Raw genomic sequence first — 21,814 nt, 5'->3', positions numbered from 1 at the left:
GGTCCATCCCACTTGAGGAATAGTAAATGGACTGCACTCGTAGGGTTAGGGTTAGAGCTTTTCACGTCTACTCAGTGCTTTTAAATATACATCAGCATTCACCCATTCACAGACACTCCTATAGAGTGGCAGAAACTAACATTCACAAACCCTTGGCTATACCATCGGCAGTCTTTTGGTTCACCTTGCCCAAGGATACTATGACATGTAAACTGCAGGGCTGGGGATAGAGCCACAGACCTTCCAATTGGTGGACGACCACACTTTAACCATGGAGACCTACAAAATATAATATAATTAAAATGACCTGAGGAACGACCTCCTGGTTCCTACTGGCAGGCTCATGATTGGCAGCTTCCTGAGCCTCTTGTTTACTCGGTAGGACAAATGACACCTTTCTCATTCTAATTGGTAGATATATGAGCTGATACATTACCACCACAGCTCAAGCCCACGCAAAAGCATTCACATAAAAAACTTTCGATTGGCAACCTGTATCGTTATTTACACATTAGTGATGCAATTCAAATGTAAAAAAATATTCCAAAACACGACCTTTAAATGAATTGCACAACAGTGTTGCTGTCATTCATTGAGAATAGAAAAACATTGAGAAGTTCCGAAGGCAGGAAATCACTTATTCACATTTCCAGTGCACCTCTCTGCTGTTCTTAATCCTCACCTGAATTCAACATTCAGTGACCAGCCAACCAAGAAAATGGAGTGAGTTTTCTCAAGTCTACCAATTACACACACACACACACACACACACACACACACACACACACACACACACACACACACACACACACACACACACACACACACACACACACACACACACACACACACACACACACAATTGCCGTGGAATAGACAAAAGCTCTTCCTCTCGAGAGACTCTCCCAAACACACACACATCAGTTTGAGCCTTTTAAGAAAAGGACAGAGGGGGCAAGAGGCAAATCATCACTTTTTTGCCGCAAAACACTTATTTCTTAAGTGGTTTTACGCACACAGATAAACACACAAATGTGATAACCTTGAGGATCAATGCAACGCATAATTGTCGTCGACCTTCGTCTCGTAAGCGTCAATGTCCGAATCTATGTACCTATAATTATATGTGTGTGTTTGAGAATGTCCACCTCTAGTCATATCTGCACTTATCTAGCCTTCTCCTTTATGCTTGTAATTATAGCCGTAATGGTGGTAAAACACCCTATCCTTGGATCTGTGTTTGGAATGAGGCGTCCTCTCTTAAGTGCCATGTTGTTCACCCTCGGCTGAACAGCGACTGTGTAATTACAGCTTCTGTTATCTGTCTTTGTGGGTTTGTATGAATTTGTTCTTCTCTGTGTGTGTATGGTTTTGTGTGTGTGTGCATCTAAGCCCCCTCGACAAATCAGTCTTAATGCTGTCAGCCGTTCGGACTCGGCACCTTTATGCGGGGTGTTAAGTCAGTTTGTGGTCAAGAGGAGTTTCTAAATGACTAGCTTCCGGCTTAATGGCGCTAATTAGCTGTCACGTTAGCGAAGTGTTTCCTCTCTGTCTCATCTTATCAGCTGCTCAAGAGGGCAAGGAACACAGCGCTGAGTCTGTGATAACCTTGACATTCAATGTGACGCATTATAATTCTAGCTGACCTTGATTTACACATCTGTGAGTTAGTGAATGTCTCTGTGAAAGACTTCTCATACTGTTTCCCCCCCGCTGTTTGTCTTCAATATGCCGTTAGGCTACTGTGGCCAGTGTTGTGCATAAACGCTTGCTTTTTTGATTAACGCTCAAATGATCATATCCGTTTGTAACATAATCATACGTTTTTCAAATATTGTTTAAGGGACTGCATTTGTACGCTAGTATCACAGGCACACACCTGGTTTTTATGGTGACATGATTTTAGACCAACTTTAATATTCATAGAACAGCTGTACAAGAGAGCTATCAAGGTGTTTGACAGAAAGCCATACTCATACCACCACTGTACCATCCTTGAAAAACACAATTTCTTGAGTTTTGACAATTTTAAGTCTTTTAAAAGTTTGTGCTTTATTTATAAATGTTTACATGGACTGGCCCCCCCTCCCTTAGGGGAATTCATCCACAGAAAACACACTGGACGCTGCACTAGGTCCGAAACCAGAGGAGACTGTGAAGTCCACTATAGATGGACCACTTTTGGACAAAATGTCCTCTCCGTTAAAGGCAGCTCATTGTGGAATAGCCTCCCAACTGAGATACGGGATAGTCCCACTCTCAATAGCTTCAAAGGTCAACTCAAAGAATGGATGAGAAACAAAGAGACGTGCAATCACCGCTAAATGCACTTTAAGACACTTCTCTTCTTGCACTTTATGTAGCTCTTGTATCTTCTCTTGCACTATATGTCGTAGCTGCTATATTGTATTACCATGTCATAAATACTTGTGTATGCTGCTCTTGCTATTTTGCACTTTTTGCATAACATGTATTTTGTTTTTGCTATGTTTGTAAAATGTAAATGTCTTAAATGTTTTTATGTGAGGGACTGCGGATGGAAATTAGCTCACAAAGCTAAATCTGGCACTGTTACGCTTGACACATTTTAATGTTTTTAGTGTTCATTACTGTGTATTGTCCCTGCCAAATAAACGATTAAATAAAAAAATAATAGCTTCCAAGCTTCGATTTTAATTGTGTGAAGGGAACTTTAAGCTAGCTCTTGTCAAGTTTGAACTTTGACAATAGATAATTTAGATTACATATGGTCAACTATTTGTATTAAAGTAGAAGGTAGCTATTACTGATTAGGGGTATTACATGTACGGGTACACACATACATACAGTACATACCACTATCTACCCAGTAACCCCTAAGCCTATCCCTGTAGATGACTTTGGCTAATAATTCTAGGATGTCAACTTGGTAAAATGGAATGCCTAACAGTCACCTAATAGTCGCCTAACAGTCACCTAACAGTCGCCTAACAGTCACCTAACAGTCGCCTAACAGTCACCTAACAGTCACCTAACAGTCGCCCCTTTTGCTGTTTTTTTGTTGTGATTAATGTGATGTTCAAGAAGCACCATCAGAACTATTCAGAAGATATGTTGCTTTGTTATTTGGTTGAACCTACCATTTCAATTTAAAGTTTCAAGACAAAAATGAATTCATCCTCTTGCCATTCAACATCAATGAATGCATCATATGTTCGTGTAAATGATTCTGTTATTCTATAATTATATTGTGATGGTCACAATAAATGTGTGTATAAATTGAAAACAATGTATATATAAATGGTTTATTCTTGATTAAGAACCACATGGCAGCTACCTGGGAAGAAAATGAAGAATTTCATCCCGCAAAATCAAAATAAATCAAGTGAATATAAATCATTTGGGAAAAGTGTTGCAGCACAGTATGTGAAATGCCATTGTTATGAGACTCTTGTCTCTATATTATCTATATCCTGTGAATATGCATGCTAACGGAACTCTTTCCAAATCAGCACAATCTGATTAAATAAATGCCATGAAAACATGAATGGCTTTTGCAGTCAAATAATCAAATTATCCTTTTGTATCGTGTGAGGTGTTAAGTGGCATCTAAAAAAACACATTTTGTTGTTGTTTTTCTGTGGTACTCCCCAGAGTGAACTTGCTCTAAGGAATATAAAATATGCATGTAATTAACGAGCATAATTCTTATAATAAAAATAACAAATCCCCCATTGAGGAGGATGTGGATTTTGTGAGACAGATGCATTCATTGTATGATTAAAAGCACAGCGAGTTGTGAATACAAACAAAATGTGTGGAGGGAAGACCCAGAAAAAGAAGAGCGATCAATTTACACTTGAAAAAAAGATTGTTACATTTAACTATAACACATCTACCTCAAGTTAAACTCAATCAATAGCATAGGGTTAGGGTTAGCAATATCCAAGGATCCTGCACTCAAGTGCAGGGTAAACTATTTCAGAGTGTGTGACTAAAGAAAGGGAAATGCTAATGAGTGTATACAAAAAGGAAAACAAGATATGTTTTTAAATGATCTCAGGATCATATTAAAGGGTCATATTGTATGTATAAAAATATAATACATCACATGCTGAAGAGGAGTCATTTACTCCCTGTTGGGATAAACAAGTCTTATCTGAGCTAGATGTTGTAAATTATGAAATCTTTAAATCTAACCATGCTTTTAGGATTTATATATGCACAAAGTATGGATCAATATACATCTGAGAGGTTGTTTCTTGTGATTTGTGTTTCTTTCTTTTCCAGTTGTTGCTTTTTTTGTAATAGTAATTAGCATAGAAGCCAATAGAGGGCACATTGTAATTTATAACATGATGCTGATAAATGAAACAAATGCAATGATGTCATGCTGCAGCTGCAAAAAAAAGGACGTCTTTTTTTAATCATCGTGAGCAAAGTCAGCTGTTTGCCACAGTCACTTCCTGCCGTGCAGATAATGACATCATCTCCCTGAGGTGACAGGCAGCAGGATTTATCTTTTTATCTTTGATCGGAAACACAAAAACTGTCTCTCACACACACAAACCCCACCAAATGTACCCTACTGCTAATACACATGAATATGCAGGCACATACACACAAAGCCATGAGTGTGTGACAGATGAAGGAGGTTAATTGCCTCAGCATTACATCATGAGTGGCAGCAGGAGGTTATGAATGCACCGTTATGGAGGGAGAGGAAATGAATGTGTTGGCTATCTCTCTTTGTCTCTGAAGAAATTTCCCATCTCTCATTTGCACCCTATCACTGTGTCGTATTTCTCTCTCCTGCAATATCGCAACACATCTCTTCTTCACCTCCTGATAGTATATGTTTCCCAATTCTCCTGATGTATTCTTGCATGTATTTTGTGGATTGAGTCTTGTGCTTGTGTATTTTAGACCAATATAGAGAGGATATTTCCACAGCTTGAGTGTTTTTTTACTAATTCGCCCATTCAAACATGTGAGATTTGGGTGTGGTTGGGGGTGAATGTTCAATGGGGTCATCAGGGGGTATTTGAAAACTACAGTATGACTTATGTTAGAAAGGATGTAAAAATCAGTTATTCGTTAATACATCTCTGCTGGTGTAAACACAAACACACCAATGTGACCATTTTAATCTTTACATGTATAAAAGAAGGCTGTTGTTGCTCCAAACCAAGAGATTGAAACACTTTGAATTTGCATCTCTTTTGTAGACTATTGAGTAGAAATGTTTGACCTTGAAGACATCAGGGTGCTTTGGTCATAAGAGAGAGAAAGGCAGCATGTACAAAGCCTGACACTTCAATGTGTCTGTAGAAGGCTGCGATTCATTTTAAAAACTCAAAGAATGAGTCAGACTTCACCTTTTTTATAAGCTGTCATCTTTATTCTCTCTGCTCTGATACGTTATGGATGTAGCGTTCAAAATCAGATTCAAAAGGCAAAGCATCCTACACGTTTTATAACATTTGTTCTGGATTAGTATCTGTAAATAACGTTCAATAATTCAGTATTAAATGCCTGTGTATAAGTATATTATTTCTTTCTTCCGGGGCTTTCCAGTGGCTTTAATGTATTTTTTATGTATTAACATATTAATCATGCCCATATATCAGTATAATGTAGTCTAGCACTTTGGATATGTTTGCAGTCTTCCAGAGAGGAAAAGCCTTATTTAGCAACTATCCATTTTTGCACAAATCTATTGTACTCAAACAAGAAGCCTGGCCTCTTTGTTTCCATAATGAGGTGACCATCGATCACTGTTAATCATTTTGCCCACACAGGCCTACAGCTTTGTGTTAATGAGCCTCGGCTGTGGACTGGAATCATGTTTTCTCAATTTGGGTTCTTTAATGACATTGTCATTACAAACAGGAAACAGTGTAGCTAAGCAGTATACTGTAGATCACATCAAAGTCAACCAGGGTTGGTAAGGAAAGGAAAACAAAGCTCTGTGCCTCTGCTAAATTCGGATTTTGGTCATTTATTTGACAGAAGCTGAATGGGAATGAGGGCTATGCGACAAGCGCTGTAACCATTTAGCTTTGAAGCCCGCTACTAATGTGTTAAGTGGTCATTTACTCACCACTCGTATCTTATTTTCTTCAGACAGAAAATAAAGGTAATATCACATTCTTCAATGAGTTTCAGTCTGATTTAATGGATACAAATATGATTTAGCTATAATATGAAACAAGTTGAACCATTAATCCTTTGTTTTACTGAGCAACTTCATTAAAAAAGTACTGTAGTGTGTTATATAGGTTTTGTGCATGTAAATGGTCTGCAGAGGCTAAAATCCCAAATGTCCCTCCAGAGGGAGCTTCTCTCCCTCACACTCCCCCCCTGCCTGAAACACTTCAATACTTCTGTTTACTCAACATAGTGACATCACTACGTAACACTTTATATCTTGGTCCTACATTTTTTGAATTTTGTGAATAATCCACAATTTCTATTGCAGTTTCCTCTTTAACTCTGCGTTTCCCTTATTCACCAGAAATGTCGTTCTCCGTGTCTTTGCCTAGCCTAAACTGGATAAGCATTGTGACTGGATTGCCTTCAGACTGCACAGAGTTCCAATCACAGTGTGAGCCTGACAACTTCAATATCTGCTTTAAAGTGCTGACAGCAACGTGAGCAATCCAAACCTGTCATTGAAGATGATGTGAGTGGATGAAAATAGTTGCATTGTAATGACATGCTGAGCTGCGGCTTCTGATGACATGCAGATTTTAGAGAGGGAATAAATAAGTTTAAGAAGACGCAGCGCTTTGTGAGTCAGAGAGGGAGTTGAGTTTTCTCTGTAGTTTGCTTCAGGATAAACTCATTTATCAACAGTTAAAATATCAGTTCAAGCCAGGCTGTTTATGTAGGTTAAAGCTCAGACAAACAAAAGCAGGTCTGCTGTGTGTAAACGCCATGCCTGCTGACACAAATGATTACTCTTTAACTAATTGTTTTTTCATGTTTAAAGGTCCCATGTCATGACATTTCTACTGATCATAATTCCATTGTTGAGGAATAGAATAGATTTACATTGTTCAATTTTCCAAAATCACATTGGTTTCTCATACAGCATCTCTGTATAGTATGTGTATTCACTCTCTGTCCTATGAGCCCACTCTGATTCGTCCACCACCGTTACAGCGGAACATCAGTGATTATGTGTTACCATGGCGTTAGCAACCAGAAAGTTACACCAGTAAGGACAAACAGATGAGAATGCTGTGTGGGGTCTGGGTGCCGTGTTGGCAGGACGTTGCGGGGCTTGCTGCTATTTTCTGTGTTAGAGTTTTACTCGCTACAGAGTGTACTTTGAGGGTTTGTGACTTTTCAGACCGTTTACATGCAGAAAAACCTTCATAACACACAAGGGGAAGGGGAATAATCAGAAAAGCATGACATGGGACCTTTAATAAAGCAATAGTGATCCAGCCTATATTCAAGTCCTGAAAGCTTTTAAATGTTTTTTTTTTAAAGCATGAACAAAAACACATTTAAGAGATATGGTTTTAAGTTGTTTGGGTTTCTTTTCATAAATAAATGTCACACTGCTGCTTGCTCAGTCGCTGTGGCATTTTTGGCCTTTAATTACAGTACCGGTACTTGTTTTTGGTGCAGAAGTTTAACTGGGAGCAGACGGGTCTGAACCGTGGTATCAAAAGCCTTCAAAGACTGTGCAAGAGCATAAAGGTTGGTGACATTGATTTAATTAAATTGCGTACAGGAGATTTTGGATTTCCATCACCATCATCAAACACTATTTCTCTGAGCAATGTTTTTCAGATGGGACAACACCTGCTCTATCAATCAGGCTTGACAGGACTACTCAAAAAGTACATGCTCACAAATTCACATTAAGCTGTTCTCATTCACTGGTAGTACATTCAACTACAATGAAATGCATGGAAATATGTAAATAACCCAGGTTTTAAATATGTTTGTAACCCAATCCTTGCAGGTGGGATTCACCAAAGGACCTACAATGCGAAATGATCGCAATACTTAAATCACAATGCAATATTATTATATTACAAGCTGCGATTGCAGACTAGCCAGTATGTCAAAAACTCTTCCACTGTCCCCGTTTTAGTTTTGACCAATTTGCTGTCAATCCTGCTGATCTCACCGGAAAAAGGATGAGTTGGAAAAAAGCAAACACAAGCAAACTGCATCTGCTGGGATAACATCTCGTCTAAAGTAAATAATCATCTTTGGGGAATAAAAAAAGCGGAAACCCCCCAAGAAAGATGGAGAAAGACTAAAGAGCAGAGGGCAGCAGCCTTGTTTTTCTCAGATGTTGTGCCATCAATGAAACTGCAGCATACAGGAGAGAAATAATGTGTGTGTGTGTGTGTGTGTGTGTGTGTGTGTGTGTGTGTGTGTGTGTGTGTGTGTGTGTGTGTGTGTGTGTGTGTGTGTGTGTGTGTGTGTGTGTGTGTGTGTGTGTGTGTGTGTGTGTGTGTGTGTGTGTGTGTGTGTGTGTGTGTGTGTGTGTGTGTGTGTGTGTGTGTGTGTGTGTTTGCAGCTGAATCTGTATCTAGCAATGCAGGCAGCTTGACTTCCCGCTGTGATCCTGATTCAAAATGCTCACCAGAGAGGAAAAAGGAGGGGAAGGCAGGGAGGGTATGAGATTTAGAAAGAGAGTGAAAAAGGAGGAGACTGAGAAAGGCAAAGAGGACAGGGGAGAGACAGGAAGAGAAGGGGAGACCAATTACGAAAAAACCCAAGCACAGAGGGATAAGAGGGAGGTCGAGCGAGGCTGAGGAACAGGTGGAGAGAGAGAGAGCTATTTCCTCCGGGGTCTTTGAGAGAGAGAAAGAGAGGAGAGCACGGGCTGTCTGCGTCCGGTCGGTTGTTCGGCTGATTAATTTGTGACAGGAGGGATTTCTGTGCTCCGTGCTTTGAATTGCTGCTCTAATTTATATGGTAATCTTCTTTAAGACTCCGGCAGCCTACAAAAAACCTTTTATTTCCATCTGTGCTAAGCCTAAACCCCTTTTCTATACTCACTACACATTCATAAATATATATATACATGTGTAGGCGTGGGTCATACTCTGCTCCAAGCGTGATTGAATGTGGGAAAGGAGAGGACACCTATCAATTTCACTTTCCCTGATGAGGTCGCCCTGTGCAACTGTCCGTATTTAGAACTGTCTCTTACTGTATGACCAGGAATAATGCTTAACATGTTTGTCCCCCACTAGAACCTCATGTCACCCTGATGTGAAGATCTGCTGTAGATAATTAGGGGAGTGGATAAAGGCTCAAGGGCAGCCTTTGGGACACTGGGACATTGTGGTTTAGGGGAGTTTGCAAGGACAGGATATAGGTGAAAACGGAGATGGACACTCGGTTGGCTAAAGATACATTCACACTAAACCAAAACATATATTTAAGGCGTTTTCAGAAATAAACCCTGCCCATACTTAAATCCCTTAAAAAGGCATGCATGTGTGAGTGCAAACAGGAAGCATATTGTCTATTCCGAGGTTGGCTGCTTAGTCCCTAAATATACTACAAAAGCCACAGCAACAACATCTTCATTAGTAAAACAGCCTCACTTAAAACCGTCTCTCCATGTAGGGTTGATAAGGACGCTTGACACAGGAATCGTCCCAAAATGTTCGAATAACAGCTCACCTCCTTCACGTTTAGACAGGAGTAGGGTTAGCAAATGCAGATTTAACTGCAGCTGCTAGCATAAACAACAAGGGCAGAAACACCCGAAATCCATTATCCATGTTGACTTAACCACTAGTAGTCAGGGCAGTTTTCTTCTCTGGAAAAAGGTCACATGTCAGGTGCGTGAGGAGTCAGGGAAGGACCAGTTGTGTCTTATAACACCCAATCAGGAAGCTAACATTGGTTTCTGCGCCATGGTTTACAAAAAAAATCTCTTTTCTTGCCTATATGTTAATATACTAAAACTCAATCCTGGAAGTTGCAGACAAAAAAAGGGGTCGAAAACATTAAAGAAAATGTTTGTGAGGGACAACAACGACATATTCTAAAAGTGTTGATGCTCGGAATAAAAGTAGCAAAAGTGAAAACATATACATGTGACAATGTAGCATAATTTAGGATGGAAAGTAACGATATGAAAGATTCCCATTGTTGCAACTCGCAGGTATTCACATCATTGGAACAGAAACGACTGTTGATATATGTAGAGTTGGTCGTGCAAGGACTAAAGGTTCTGTAAATGTAAACTGCAATTCAGCTTTAATGAACTTGAATAATAGACAAGACCCTCTCTAATGATCCGATGCTCTGCACCGAAGTCCAAACAATTGGGTTACAAAATAAACTCTCACTCAGTAATGCTCACAGATGTATCCTTTCCTGTTTGTTTGGATGGATCGTTAATACTGTTAGTCAGTAGCTGTTATCATTTAATTTAATTGAACTTTCATGACTTTTAGAACTTGCTGCTGGAAAATGAAAGGCAGCTACTGAGCATGCATGTCATCGATCCATCTCAATAAACTCCATCTGCTGATGAAGACTTTCACAGTTTTTATGGTAAAACCTTCACTTTCATGATTTAAATTGTTGAAAATTATTTGATGTACCGACTGTCGGCTCCAACTCGGCTAGAATTGAACAGAGTTGGTCCAAATTGTTGTAATCTGTTGAAATGCTTAATCATAAATATAATTGGTAGTGGCTCAAGGCGTCAGTTTTCCTGATTCCACCCTAAAACACAGTGATTAAACTGTTCAACCAAGCAGAAGAACTGACACCTTGCTCTCTGACATGTCCTGAAATACCATGTTCCTGACAGGCCTACAGCAGAGATGTTTTCATGAGCGTGGGTGCTGATTACAGAAATTCATTTGTTCTCATTTGGCTCCAGGAATGGTGGAAACCCTCCTTAGGATTTTGAATGTATATCAGTTTGAAAATGGAGTGGTATTCCTCTTTTAGGTCTGTCGCCTCACCATCCCTCTCCAGAAGTAAAGTCCTTTTACTGTGGCCGTCAGTGTGAATGCCAATTAGAAAGGGGATTGCCAGGAAATATAAAGTAAAAGCTATTCAAAAAAAAACTAGTGGAGGCACTGTTGGTAATCCTATAATCCTTTTGGGGGTGAGTTTACAACCAAGACCTCGAAGGGTTTGGAACCTCAAATTAATCAATCCTGAAAACACTTTAATGTGGATGAAATGTGTGTTTAGAGAAAGAGAATGCAGTGCAGCCTTTACGGAGAATCTCAGTTTGACACAGCAGGCAGCTGGTAAACAATTCACACACTCATTTCTGCATTTGTGCTCAAGTGTAGCTGGGTGTACAGTAGTGTTGCACAGTGTACCGATACTTGAAAGGTACCGCGATACCCTGCCGTTAAAAACGTTACGATTCCTCCGTTTCATTAGTATCGGTACTTTAAGAATGACGGGGGAAAGCGCTGTTTTAATCAGAGTCGTGTGTATTCAGCGCTCAGCTCTCTTATTTTGTGACAAACGAACGTTTTTGTAGTTTGACGAGGCAATTAATGGCAATGATAACTGTATAATATGGCTATCTTTTTAGCTAACTTACGAATGTGGCTAACATCTGCAATGTACATTTAGTCAATAATTATTTATATTACGCTACTGTACTATTACATGTTAATAAAATATAAAGTTAACTATCAAATAAACTCAAGTATAAAGAAGAGACCATGTTGCAAGAAAACACGGAATCGCAATTCTTAACTTGGTATCGGTATCGAAACCAAAATGTTGGTATCGTGACAACACTAGTGTACAGTGTGATCTGTATGTTGTATAACTGGATATTCAGTGAATGCTCCCTATCTGAGTGTACATAAGAGGCAACATATGGATGTGTACTGTATGTGCAGAGAGGTTAATATATAGTATGTATGCAACTATGAATATTTGCATTATGATTGAGAGTTTTCATGTCATTTATAGATAAATACTTTACAGGAACTTAAGATGATTTCTCACTATGAATTAATTATGAACACGTAACTGCATACAGTAATGTAATTCATTCAACTCTATGTTATGTAATCTTCTTTGATAAAGCACTTAGAAGCCCATTACAAAGTCTATAACGCTAAATAACAAAGCCGTCTGTATTTTCTTCCACAATTATCAGTGTCACAATTGTATAAATACACAATTTGATTTGACTCTTAAGATTGAAACATACTTATCTATTGATATACTGTAGTTCTTGCCAATAAAAGTTATAATTATAGGTATTTTAGAAATGTGCTGTTTTACAGCTCTTGCACTAATGAGTCTTTGTTATATATAACCACATATTTCATTTGTTTCGCCTAAAAGTAGTTAAATTGTTTGAAAATACTATACAATACAATATGCCAAAAAGATTTGCAAAACGATTCAAACTGTAATACTCAATATGAAGGAGTATATGGGGGTTTTCATTGACAGATTTTGCACTTTGCTTTACTCACTCGTAATCGGTACATTTTGATAAGCAGCTGAGCTATAAGCTGCCACTTAAGTATGAGAAGTAATTGGAAGCAACTCTAACCTGAAAAAGTGATTACACGGACAGACTTTTAGCATCACAAGCTGCAGGGTAGTGTTAAAGAAAGAGGTTTGGAAATAGCTCAATCCTTGGTGCACATTCAGTAACTTTACGTGAACAGTTTTTACCTGTGAGCAGCTCCCTGATCTCCACATCTGTGGTCTTCCGCAGCAGTCGGACCAGAGCCGGTATGCCTCCGCAGTTCTTAAGGGCGATCTTGTTGTCGTCGTTGGCCTTGCCGTACACCAGGTTCCTCAGGGCTCCACAGGCGCTGCGGTGCACGTCCGTCATCCGGTGGTCCAGCAGGTCCACCAGCAGCTGGATCCCACCCTGTCGCCGGATCTGAGGACGGAGGAGGGAGGACGGTATTTGTGCATTTGTTCCAATTTCCCCTTCGATTGAACAACAAATGTTGGTGTTTAAATAATATCAGAAGACAACAGGGCTTGTTACTGTCCACTTGAGAAAATAATTCCACACTTTTGATGCCAGGATTGTAAGAAATTATTTTCTGTTAATATTCATTTCTCGTTTGTCACCACTTGTAAACAAAGTGTGCTGTGATGCGAGATTTATTATAATGCCATCCGCTGCACTTTCTGTCCCATCACCCCTCTAAGTGTCTGCAGCCCTCCCTCCCTGTCTAGACGAAGAGAGAATGTAGGGCAGACTGCTTGCTTTAAAAACAAGACCCATTGTGTCTCTTGTGATCTATATAAAGCTACATCAGCATGAAGCTTATCACAGATGATTCACTTTGGATGACAAAATCCAGTTGGAAAATTATTATGTAGAGACAAGATGTTAGATATTCATGCAACAAACTTGGTTGAAATTTATTTTTGAAAACAAAGCAATTATAAGTCAATCAAAATACTAATTGCAATAAGTAGGATAATTAATGATGTACCTTGATTAAGAAGGAAACAAAAGGTATCATTATGTTGGATTAATTTAAGTTTTGTCTATCCGAAAAATGTTCATCACAAGGTCCAATTGTCCAAGGGATTGTTTTATAATTGCTTATTTTGTGTGGAAAACACAGAAAAAAAGAAAACAATAAGGGCCGTAAAGATGTTTATTAAAGCTGTGAAAAGGAAAGTTTTAATATAATAATCAGAATTATGCGAGGTAACTTTTGTTCAGTTTTCTCTTGCCTTAAAGGTCCCCTATTATACAGTTTTTCAATATATTATAGGTCTCAGATATATACGAAACATGTCTCTGAAGTGTTTGGGTCCAAATACCAAACAGATCATTGTAGCATCCCATAATCCCCTCTGTTTCAGCCCTGTTTCAAAAGTGCTGATTCTCTGTCTGTTACTTTAGATGAAAATAAGGAGCCACTCCCCACGCCGCTCTGAGAGATGTTTGGTTAAAAAGAACACAATGGTACTCTAGGAGGAGAGTCAGGTGATAAGGGTGGGGGGGCAGGTTACCTTGGTTGGTTACCTTGGTTGGTTACCTTGGTTGGCATTACTAGAAAAACACATTGAGAACAAATCTGTCACGATCTATCTGTATTGTATTTTGTCTCGTCTTTTGTTTCATGTTTTGTTTTGAAAGGTCTTCACCTCCTGTCTTGCCTGTTTCTGTCTGCGTTGTGTCTTGTCCAGATCATTCTTTGGTTTTCTGTCTGCGTTGTGTCTTGTCTAGATCTGTCTTTGGTTTTCTGTCTGCGTTGTGTCTTGTCTAGATCTGTATTTGTTTTTCTGTCTGTGTTGTGTTTTGTCTTGTTTAAATCTGTCTGTGGTTCCCTGTCGTTAGTTTCCCTGGTGTGTCTAATTTACCCGATTGTGTTCACTGGTGTCCCTGTGTTTTCTCCTCCCTCCTCAGCTGTGTCTTGTTTGTATGATTAGTCTTGTGTGTATTTAAGTTCTGGTTTTTCTGTCTGTCTTTGTCGGTTCGTCTTGTGATATGGCTTGTTCCTTGGTGAGTGTTCCGTTCAGTCTTAGTTAAGAGTTTAGCCTTGAAATAAAGGAGTTATTTTGTCACTTTAATCTGCATTTGGGTCCTGCTTCCTTCACACACCGTAACAAAATCATTGTTATCCTATGATGAAGAACGCCTGGCGTGGGGTTTTCTGACACGCCGATAGAGATATATATTCTAAAATTATTATTATTAACTTTCCAGTCCAAGGCTCAAAATCCCACCGAACGACAAAGTCGAACATGGCCAAGGAAGCAAATCAAATCAAGGAAGAGGCGGGTTTTTTTACAAACCCTTTCCTGTTTTGCTGCAGGTAAGGAGACCATCTGATTTTAAGCTTGATGATGTAAGGTGCAAAAATATGTAATCATTTTTTATAGTATTGGTCCAAATGCACAAGGAACCACCCTCTTCAAAGGCCTTTTTTGAAGCTTTTGTGCCTTTTGCGATGCATCTCTGTGTGATCGCAGCCTAATAGAATAAATCAAGCATGCAATTCTATAACTTCATCTGCATCAAGTGCTTGGAGACCGAACAGGCAGTGAGCCGCATACATATCCCTCTGCATCCCATCTATTATTATTCAGGCATCTCAAGGACGAAAACAATCTGGCCTGTGGGTTGCATTCTGCCAGCCCTGCTCTTTAATACTACTATTCTTCTACGGCATTTTCAACATCAGTCTTCTGTCTCATCCGTCTCTCTGTCTGCTCTATTTTTATTGCCTGTTGGCCGACTGTTGTTTGAAGTACTCTGTTTGCCCTCAAATCCATCGTCTCCATGGGGATTAATAAAGAGGAATTGAGCTGAATGGAGTTGACATTGAAGAGAGAGACAGAACAGTTTTGTGAGTGATGACAGCTCTAAAGGACAGAAGGATAGACGCTGCACTCTGAGTTTGGTTAAGTGTGCGTAATGGTGCGTTTGGTGGCGCACAGACAGCTGCTCACGTGGGACTGAGTTTCCTCTCAATGAAGACGTGTCGAAACTTTCATTATTGATGAAAGAGCCTGTTGAAATGAGCCATACTTATAACCTGCCTGCTCAATGTTTGGTCATTAACAATGTGTTAAAGGGGCCTTTATGATCCTTTCCTGTAGTGCGTTATATAGATTGTTGTGAATGTGAATGGTCTGCAAAGGCTTAAGTCCGAAGGTCTGTGACGTAATGACTTCAAGTTATGATCGCGCTTCTATTGTCTAGCCCTCCAACACTTTGTAGGTGATAGGGGGCTCAGGGGTGGGAGATCTCTAAGCGGTTGACCAATCACAAAAGAGCAGGCCAGCTAACTAATCAGAACAGACTGGGCTCTGGTTTCAGACAGAGGGTGAAAAGAGTTGCTGCAGCCCAGGCAGTATGAGAAAAATAAAGCACATTTGAACATTAAATCATGTAAATATGTCACAGTAGAGGCTCAACAGACAAATATGAACCTGAAAATGAGCAGAATAGGGCCCCTTTAAGCTTTGTTGGTTATTCTGAAAGAACAAAGACTTTCAAAGAAATGGGCTTCTTGATCTCCCTAGCCAAATTAGTCTAAATATCACCAAAACATTTTATGTGTATTTTTGACATTTTTGGTAAAATATACTCTCTACATTCCTGCATTGTTCTCTGTTATGATATAATTGGGACTAGTTTGCGGACCTAGCAGCAAAAGGCACTGTGGAAAGATAGGTTTACTTCTCCGTTGGTCTGTAGCATGACCATTAAAAACATTTTCAGGCGAGCACACACTCACCCACTCACTTTTTGTTAAGAACTCTTGTCCCCTGGAATCTTGCCAGTGGTACTCAAAGTACTGAAAAATCCCACTTTGAAAAACTCAACAGCAGCATCCTGTACCTTTCCAGAAACTATGTTCAGCTTCTAAAACCTCAGCAGAAAAATCCAACACTGCAGTATCTGCATTGCTATCTGCATGTTAGAGAAAATAATGAGATGTTTGTTTTTGTATGTGTTTTAGATTAAACAGAAATGATTACCTCAGATTTGATCTTGTTGTCTCCAAAGCAGAGGTGCTGGAGGTAAGCAGCAGCGTTGGACTGGACTGATGGGAACTGATGCTGCAACATCTGAATCACCTCTGGAAGCTCTGGATCCCTCCAGCCAAACTCCCTGAAGAGACACAAGGAAAAGACAGTGTTGTGAAATGTGCAGAGATATAATAGTGTGTGTGTATGCATGTAAATGAACCTGTTAGGCAAATGTTCTAGCTAGTGGATGCCTGATTTATAATGCTCACCAAAGAAATAGACAGAAAGAGAGAGGAGATTTCTGGTTGGAGCAGAGTAAAACTAATAGGAAGGAAAACAACAACAAAGAAAAAATAAATACTTATTGAATACACAGATTTGTACTGGACTGAGAGAAGTAGAGGTTTAATAGTAAGGATGCACCAAATACATTATGGTGGATTTTCTCTCACACTGGCCCACATATTTGACACTTGCATTGTCACAGAATGCTAACCATACTCAATGTCTTGTCTTTTTAGGCCAAACCAACAGCTGTGTTTGGGCCTTTCCCTGTTTCAACATGACAACGTCGCCATATGCAAAGCCTGCTCCATATGATTTTCCAATTACTGTATATAGTAGTTGAGTGTTGAAGAACTTGACTGGCCTGTCCTGATTTGAACCTTGATCCAACACCTTTGGGATGAACTGGAATGCTGACTGGAAGCAAGGCCTTATCATCCAACATCACTAATGGTCTTACCGGGGTTATAAAGCCTTTTCAGGGAAATAACAGTGCCAAGGAAACTGAAACCAGTTCTGTTATACAAGTTAGAAAAACTCTTTGAAAATCTAATCAACATTTGTTGATATGCCAATAACTCAAAATACAGTTTTGGAACACTTCATATGTTTTCATATATATTTAAAACAAACATAAAATGAACCTTTATTTCATATTTCTGGTATAGCGATCTTACACAAATACAATTTCCCAAAAGCTCTTAAGGGTCACAGTTTCACATTATATCCCACCCATATTTTATCATAGGTTTCATACAGCTCAGGTCAGAAGAATTTCATTAGCATTTCTACACTGTAGCTTATGTGCAGAAGACAATAAAACCTTTGAATACATAGTTAGTACTTGCCGTAGTTGGTATTGCACTAATATTTAAGGTACAAGTCTGGTCGTATGCGTTATTATAGGAAGGTGTATAACAAGAGTAAAAGGTTGCTCCTTTTTACTGCCCGAGCTGCTTAGGTTTCAGCGTGTAACAAAGGTCTATCACAGCTTTTGCTTTAAGGCATGCTTTAGGCACACACACACACACACACACACACACACACAGAGCTGACTAACCCTACACATGTGTGTAAGAGTGTGTGTGAAGAAAGAAGCACAGTTGATTATCGTGAGAAAGATGTGATGTGAGAGAGTGAATCGAGGTAAGGGATCAGAGAGAGGGAGAAGAGGGGGTGGGGCTTATCGATGTTGATTATCTGTCGCCAACAGCAATGAAATATCTTGTTTCCTTGACTGTGAAGGTTTCTAGGGAACAACTAAAAGTGAAGCCGGATATTTCTTTCTCTTTTTTCGTTGTGTAGTTAACGTCGTCTTCTATAAATCTGAAGAATGTGGGAGATGATACTTCCTGAATATCAAGGTGAGACGCTCAAGACAAGAACAAAAGCAACTTTGAGAGTTACGGCTTATTTTAGCAAAAAAGTATTCATAACTTTCATAATTTTCTTTTGTGCCTCTACTGTGACATGTTTAGATGCTTAATGTTCAAAAACATTTTCATTTTTCTCTTACTCTCTTGTTGAGATCTTCATAGTATGTTGAATACTTAAAGCGAAAGTTAGTTATAATCAAATATAATCAATTATATTCTTGTATAACCCTCAATGAAAATGCTTCATATTTGAGGTTTTTCTATATTTACAGTATAAAGAAAACACAAGTGGTTTGTTAAATTGAGTGTAAGGCCTATAATGATTTATGCCTTACTCTCTGATAAGAGAGTAGGCAGTTTCTTCCCTCTCCTCTCACAGCAGTACACAGGGAGGGGGGCTCCGGACTTAAGGAGAAATACATGGAGGCCTCAAAAAGGTGGTTATGTCATAGCCATAGAATATGTATGGTCATGTCCTTTTTTACACAAACATGGGAAGGTGTGTCTTATGCCATAGCCAATAGAATATGTCCAGTCCTGTACATCAGTGGCCATGCCCAGTTTTTTTCATTGGTTGGGTATGGAGGAGGTGTTTTTGGGGTTTTCTATCCGTTTTTTTTTAGCATAAAGAGACTTTCTTTTTGGGAGCAAGCAGAGAGAGAGGGGGGTTCCCCTGGTATACTCTCTCCCGGTAGGCTCTGGGACTCAGAGCTGGGTTAATAGCTTTCGGTAAGTTTCTCTCAAACTTGGTACATATCTCTTGATTTTCTTTGTTGAAAGTTGATTGAATTACTTTGTGAATGAGTGGAATGAATTGAGATGTGTTTGTGAGTATTAGTAACCGCCACCTGTGAGGATCTTCCTCCGAATACCTGCGGGAGATAGGTATGTGTTTGTGGATGTTAGTACCTGCCATCTGTGTCAGATAGGAGTGTGTTTGTGAGTATTAGTAACCGCCACCTGTGAGGATCTTCCTCCGAATACCTGCGGGAGATAGGTATGTGTTTGTGGATCTTAGTACCCGCCATCTGTGTCGGATAGGAGTGTGTTTGTGAGTATTAGTAACCGCCACCTGTGAGGATCTTCCTCCGAATACCTGCGGGAGATAGGTATGTGTTTGTGAATGTTAGTACCCGCCATCTGTGTTGGAAAAAAGGTATGGAATTGATGTGAATTGATTTGGTGAATGAAAGGTTGAATGTGCTTTTTATTATCACCGGTCACCGGAAATGCCTCTAAATTCTATCGGGAGATTTTAAATGTCACAACTGAATTGGGCAGTTGAAGTTAAAAATGATGGTAATAAATGTAAAACTGTGAATTAAGATTTCATATTAGAACATGAACACAGCATGAGAAGTTTAGTATAATTATAATGTTGTAAAGAGAGAAGGTAAAAACCCTGTATTAGTTTGGAACTATTTTTCTTCAAATAAACTGATCCCACCTTTTGGATTGGGACAACTTAAAGGACATCTGTGCTCTCCTCTCCTGCTTCAAAGGTAAGATTGCACCCTGCCACACTCACACTTAGGTAGGGCCACACCTCATTACTGATATCAAAATCCTTCGGGATCGCTTAAACAGATTTAAGAGAGTTGTCTGAATTGAAACAGCAGTTAATTGAAACTGGTTCTTCGGGGAGTTAATAGAGGTGAGATCTTGCTGACGTTGGTGGATCTGAGCCAAGCAGTAAACTTACATAGACTCAATAACTTCGGTTAGGTCAATTAGTAGGTTAGAGTAATTTCCTGGAATAAATTATCAGGACCTCACCAACTCTTAACACTCTGTACTGCAGCACCTCTTTTCACCCTCTGTCTGAAACCAGAGAGCAGTCTGATCTGGGAGCGCTATCCAATAGTAGCACAAATGTTAAGTTGTGATGTCAGAAGTAAACAAGGGACCGAAATCAAGGAGTTTCATGCAGGGGGAGCTTTGGGATTTTAGCCTTTGCAGACCATTTAAATGCACAAAAAATACACTACAGAAAAGGGAAAACCCCAAGAAAGCATAATAAAGAAGCCCCTTTAAAATATATTTGACTATGCTCTTTTACTTTTGATATTTTCGCTTCCATCAGTTACAAGTATTTTCCTGTTCTGATCAAAACATTGCTTACAGATATAAGAGGTTTGTGCTGCATACAGAAGCCACGCTTGCTCTTCTCTTATGTACTACCCAATTCTCTTTCATGTATCTCATTCTTAAGGCAGCAACAGCCTCACATCCCTGTGGAGATAATTCCAGTTCAGTCTAATCTAATATAAACACATGCACGCACAAACAAACCCAGGATTGCGCTGATAAAAACACACACATGCCCACCACTGAGCGCCGTAGGACAACTCAGTATGCAGCTTGGTGCACACACACAAGCACACTTATATAGGAGTCAAACACACACAAAAACACACTCATTGACTTGCAGTCAGCCATCAAAGGCAGTGAAGAAGTGCCAGGATTAGAAAGCTTTTGTCTCTGAGTTTCATAATGGGCCATTGGGATAAACCCAGTGTTTCAAACATGGGGAAATCGAAGAGAGAATTATTTCAAAGGTTATTTTCTCTCTCTCTATTTGAAATCCTCCCTCTCTTTAAGAATGTTTCAGTGTCTCTCTCTGTTTCTCTTCCCGCCTTGCTCCAGGCGAATTCCTACACCAATGCACGGCCACAACATTAACATAGATAATGTTGTTATGCACATACAGTAGCAGGCGCTCTGATAAATATGATCGGAGATGACACAACCTTGTTTAGGGCACCCCGTGGGTTAATAGGCAGATAGGACATCTAACGTTACGGCTGAGCGAGCTGTCGGATGTGTGTGTTTACTTCTTTTATTTTTTATATTTATATATTGTAATTAGAAATTGGGACACCAGCGATAAGAAGGCCTGCAGACAAGAAGCGCAGGAAACCAGATGGCTTCACTTATCAGACAGATTCAACCGCTAATGTAATCACTCGGTTAATTGAAAGGGTTAAACTGATCAACATATAATTGTATAAAGAGAATAATAGAGATCGAGGTTTGAGAAAAGTTCAAGGAGACATTTTACTTTCAATACTTTTCTTTCGCAATTAATTGTATTTTAGAGCTAGTTGTTGCACATTTCATTTGCATTGGATACAAACAAATGAATGTCTTAAGGTAGGCTAGGTAATTAACAGGCAAAAGTGTCATGTTGATAATTATTCGATATTTAGCTGTTGTGTCTTTCCATAAAAGTAAAACAATTGAGGACATTTACTTGTTTCAAAGACGTTTAACATTGTGGTTTTGTTTCTGTTGCTTGAGTAAATACGATTGTAATGCTACTTCCACAACTGAAATGTATACAGCTAATAATGACCAATATAATCAACCAAATGTAAAGATAAAAAGCTTACAAGCAAGGAATATCAATAAACTAAGTATTACCATCAAAACAAATCTGACATACTTGATTTCTGTGTTTTTTATCCTCTGAAAACAGCCTTTTATCAGTGTTTGCTTTACAAAATCATGGAAAATTCCACTTTTAGTCTAACATTTCCACTCTAAAAATAAACAAAGTTTGACTAGTTTATTTATGGTCAGTTGAGGCCTTTACAGAGATGAAAGCACAACAGCAACAACAAAAATAATTGTTTTCCGATAAGAATACATCATACATTGTTCATTTTTTTAAATTAATGCTTGCCTCCTTATTGTAGCATTGAAAAGAAAGAAAAGCTTTTGAGAAA

At 39.2% G+C, this 21,814-nt stretch overlaps 1 protein-coding gene across 1 annotated transcript in view; it reads right to left on the bottom strand.

The window, feature by feature from the left end:
- LOC307019916 (catenin delta-2-like) overlaps nt 1-21,814 on the bottom strand; it is a 195,494-nt gene that overhangs the window by 25,962 nt on the left and 147,718 nt on the right. The window contains exons 11-12 of the mRNA XM_079651016.1: nt 16,435-16,567; nt 12,646-12,859 (exon numbers count right to left, since the gene is read on the bottom strand). Coding sequence (XP_079507142.1) covers nt 12,646-12,859; nt 16,435-16,567 — 347 coding nt within the window. The remainder of the gene's footprint in view (nt 1-12,645; nt 12,860-16,434; nt 16,568-21,814) is intronic.

This window comes from Notothenia rossii, assembly GCF_949606895.1.
Source record: "Notothenia rossii genome assembly, chromosome: 9".
NCBI classification, from domain to species: Eukaryota; Metazoa; Chordata; class Actinopteri; order Perciformes; family Nototheniidae; genus Notothenia; species Notothenia rossii.
This window is presented reverse-complemented; position numbering and strand designations above follow the sequence as displayed.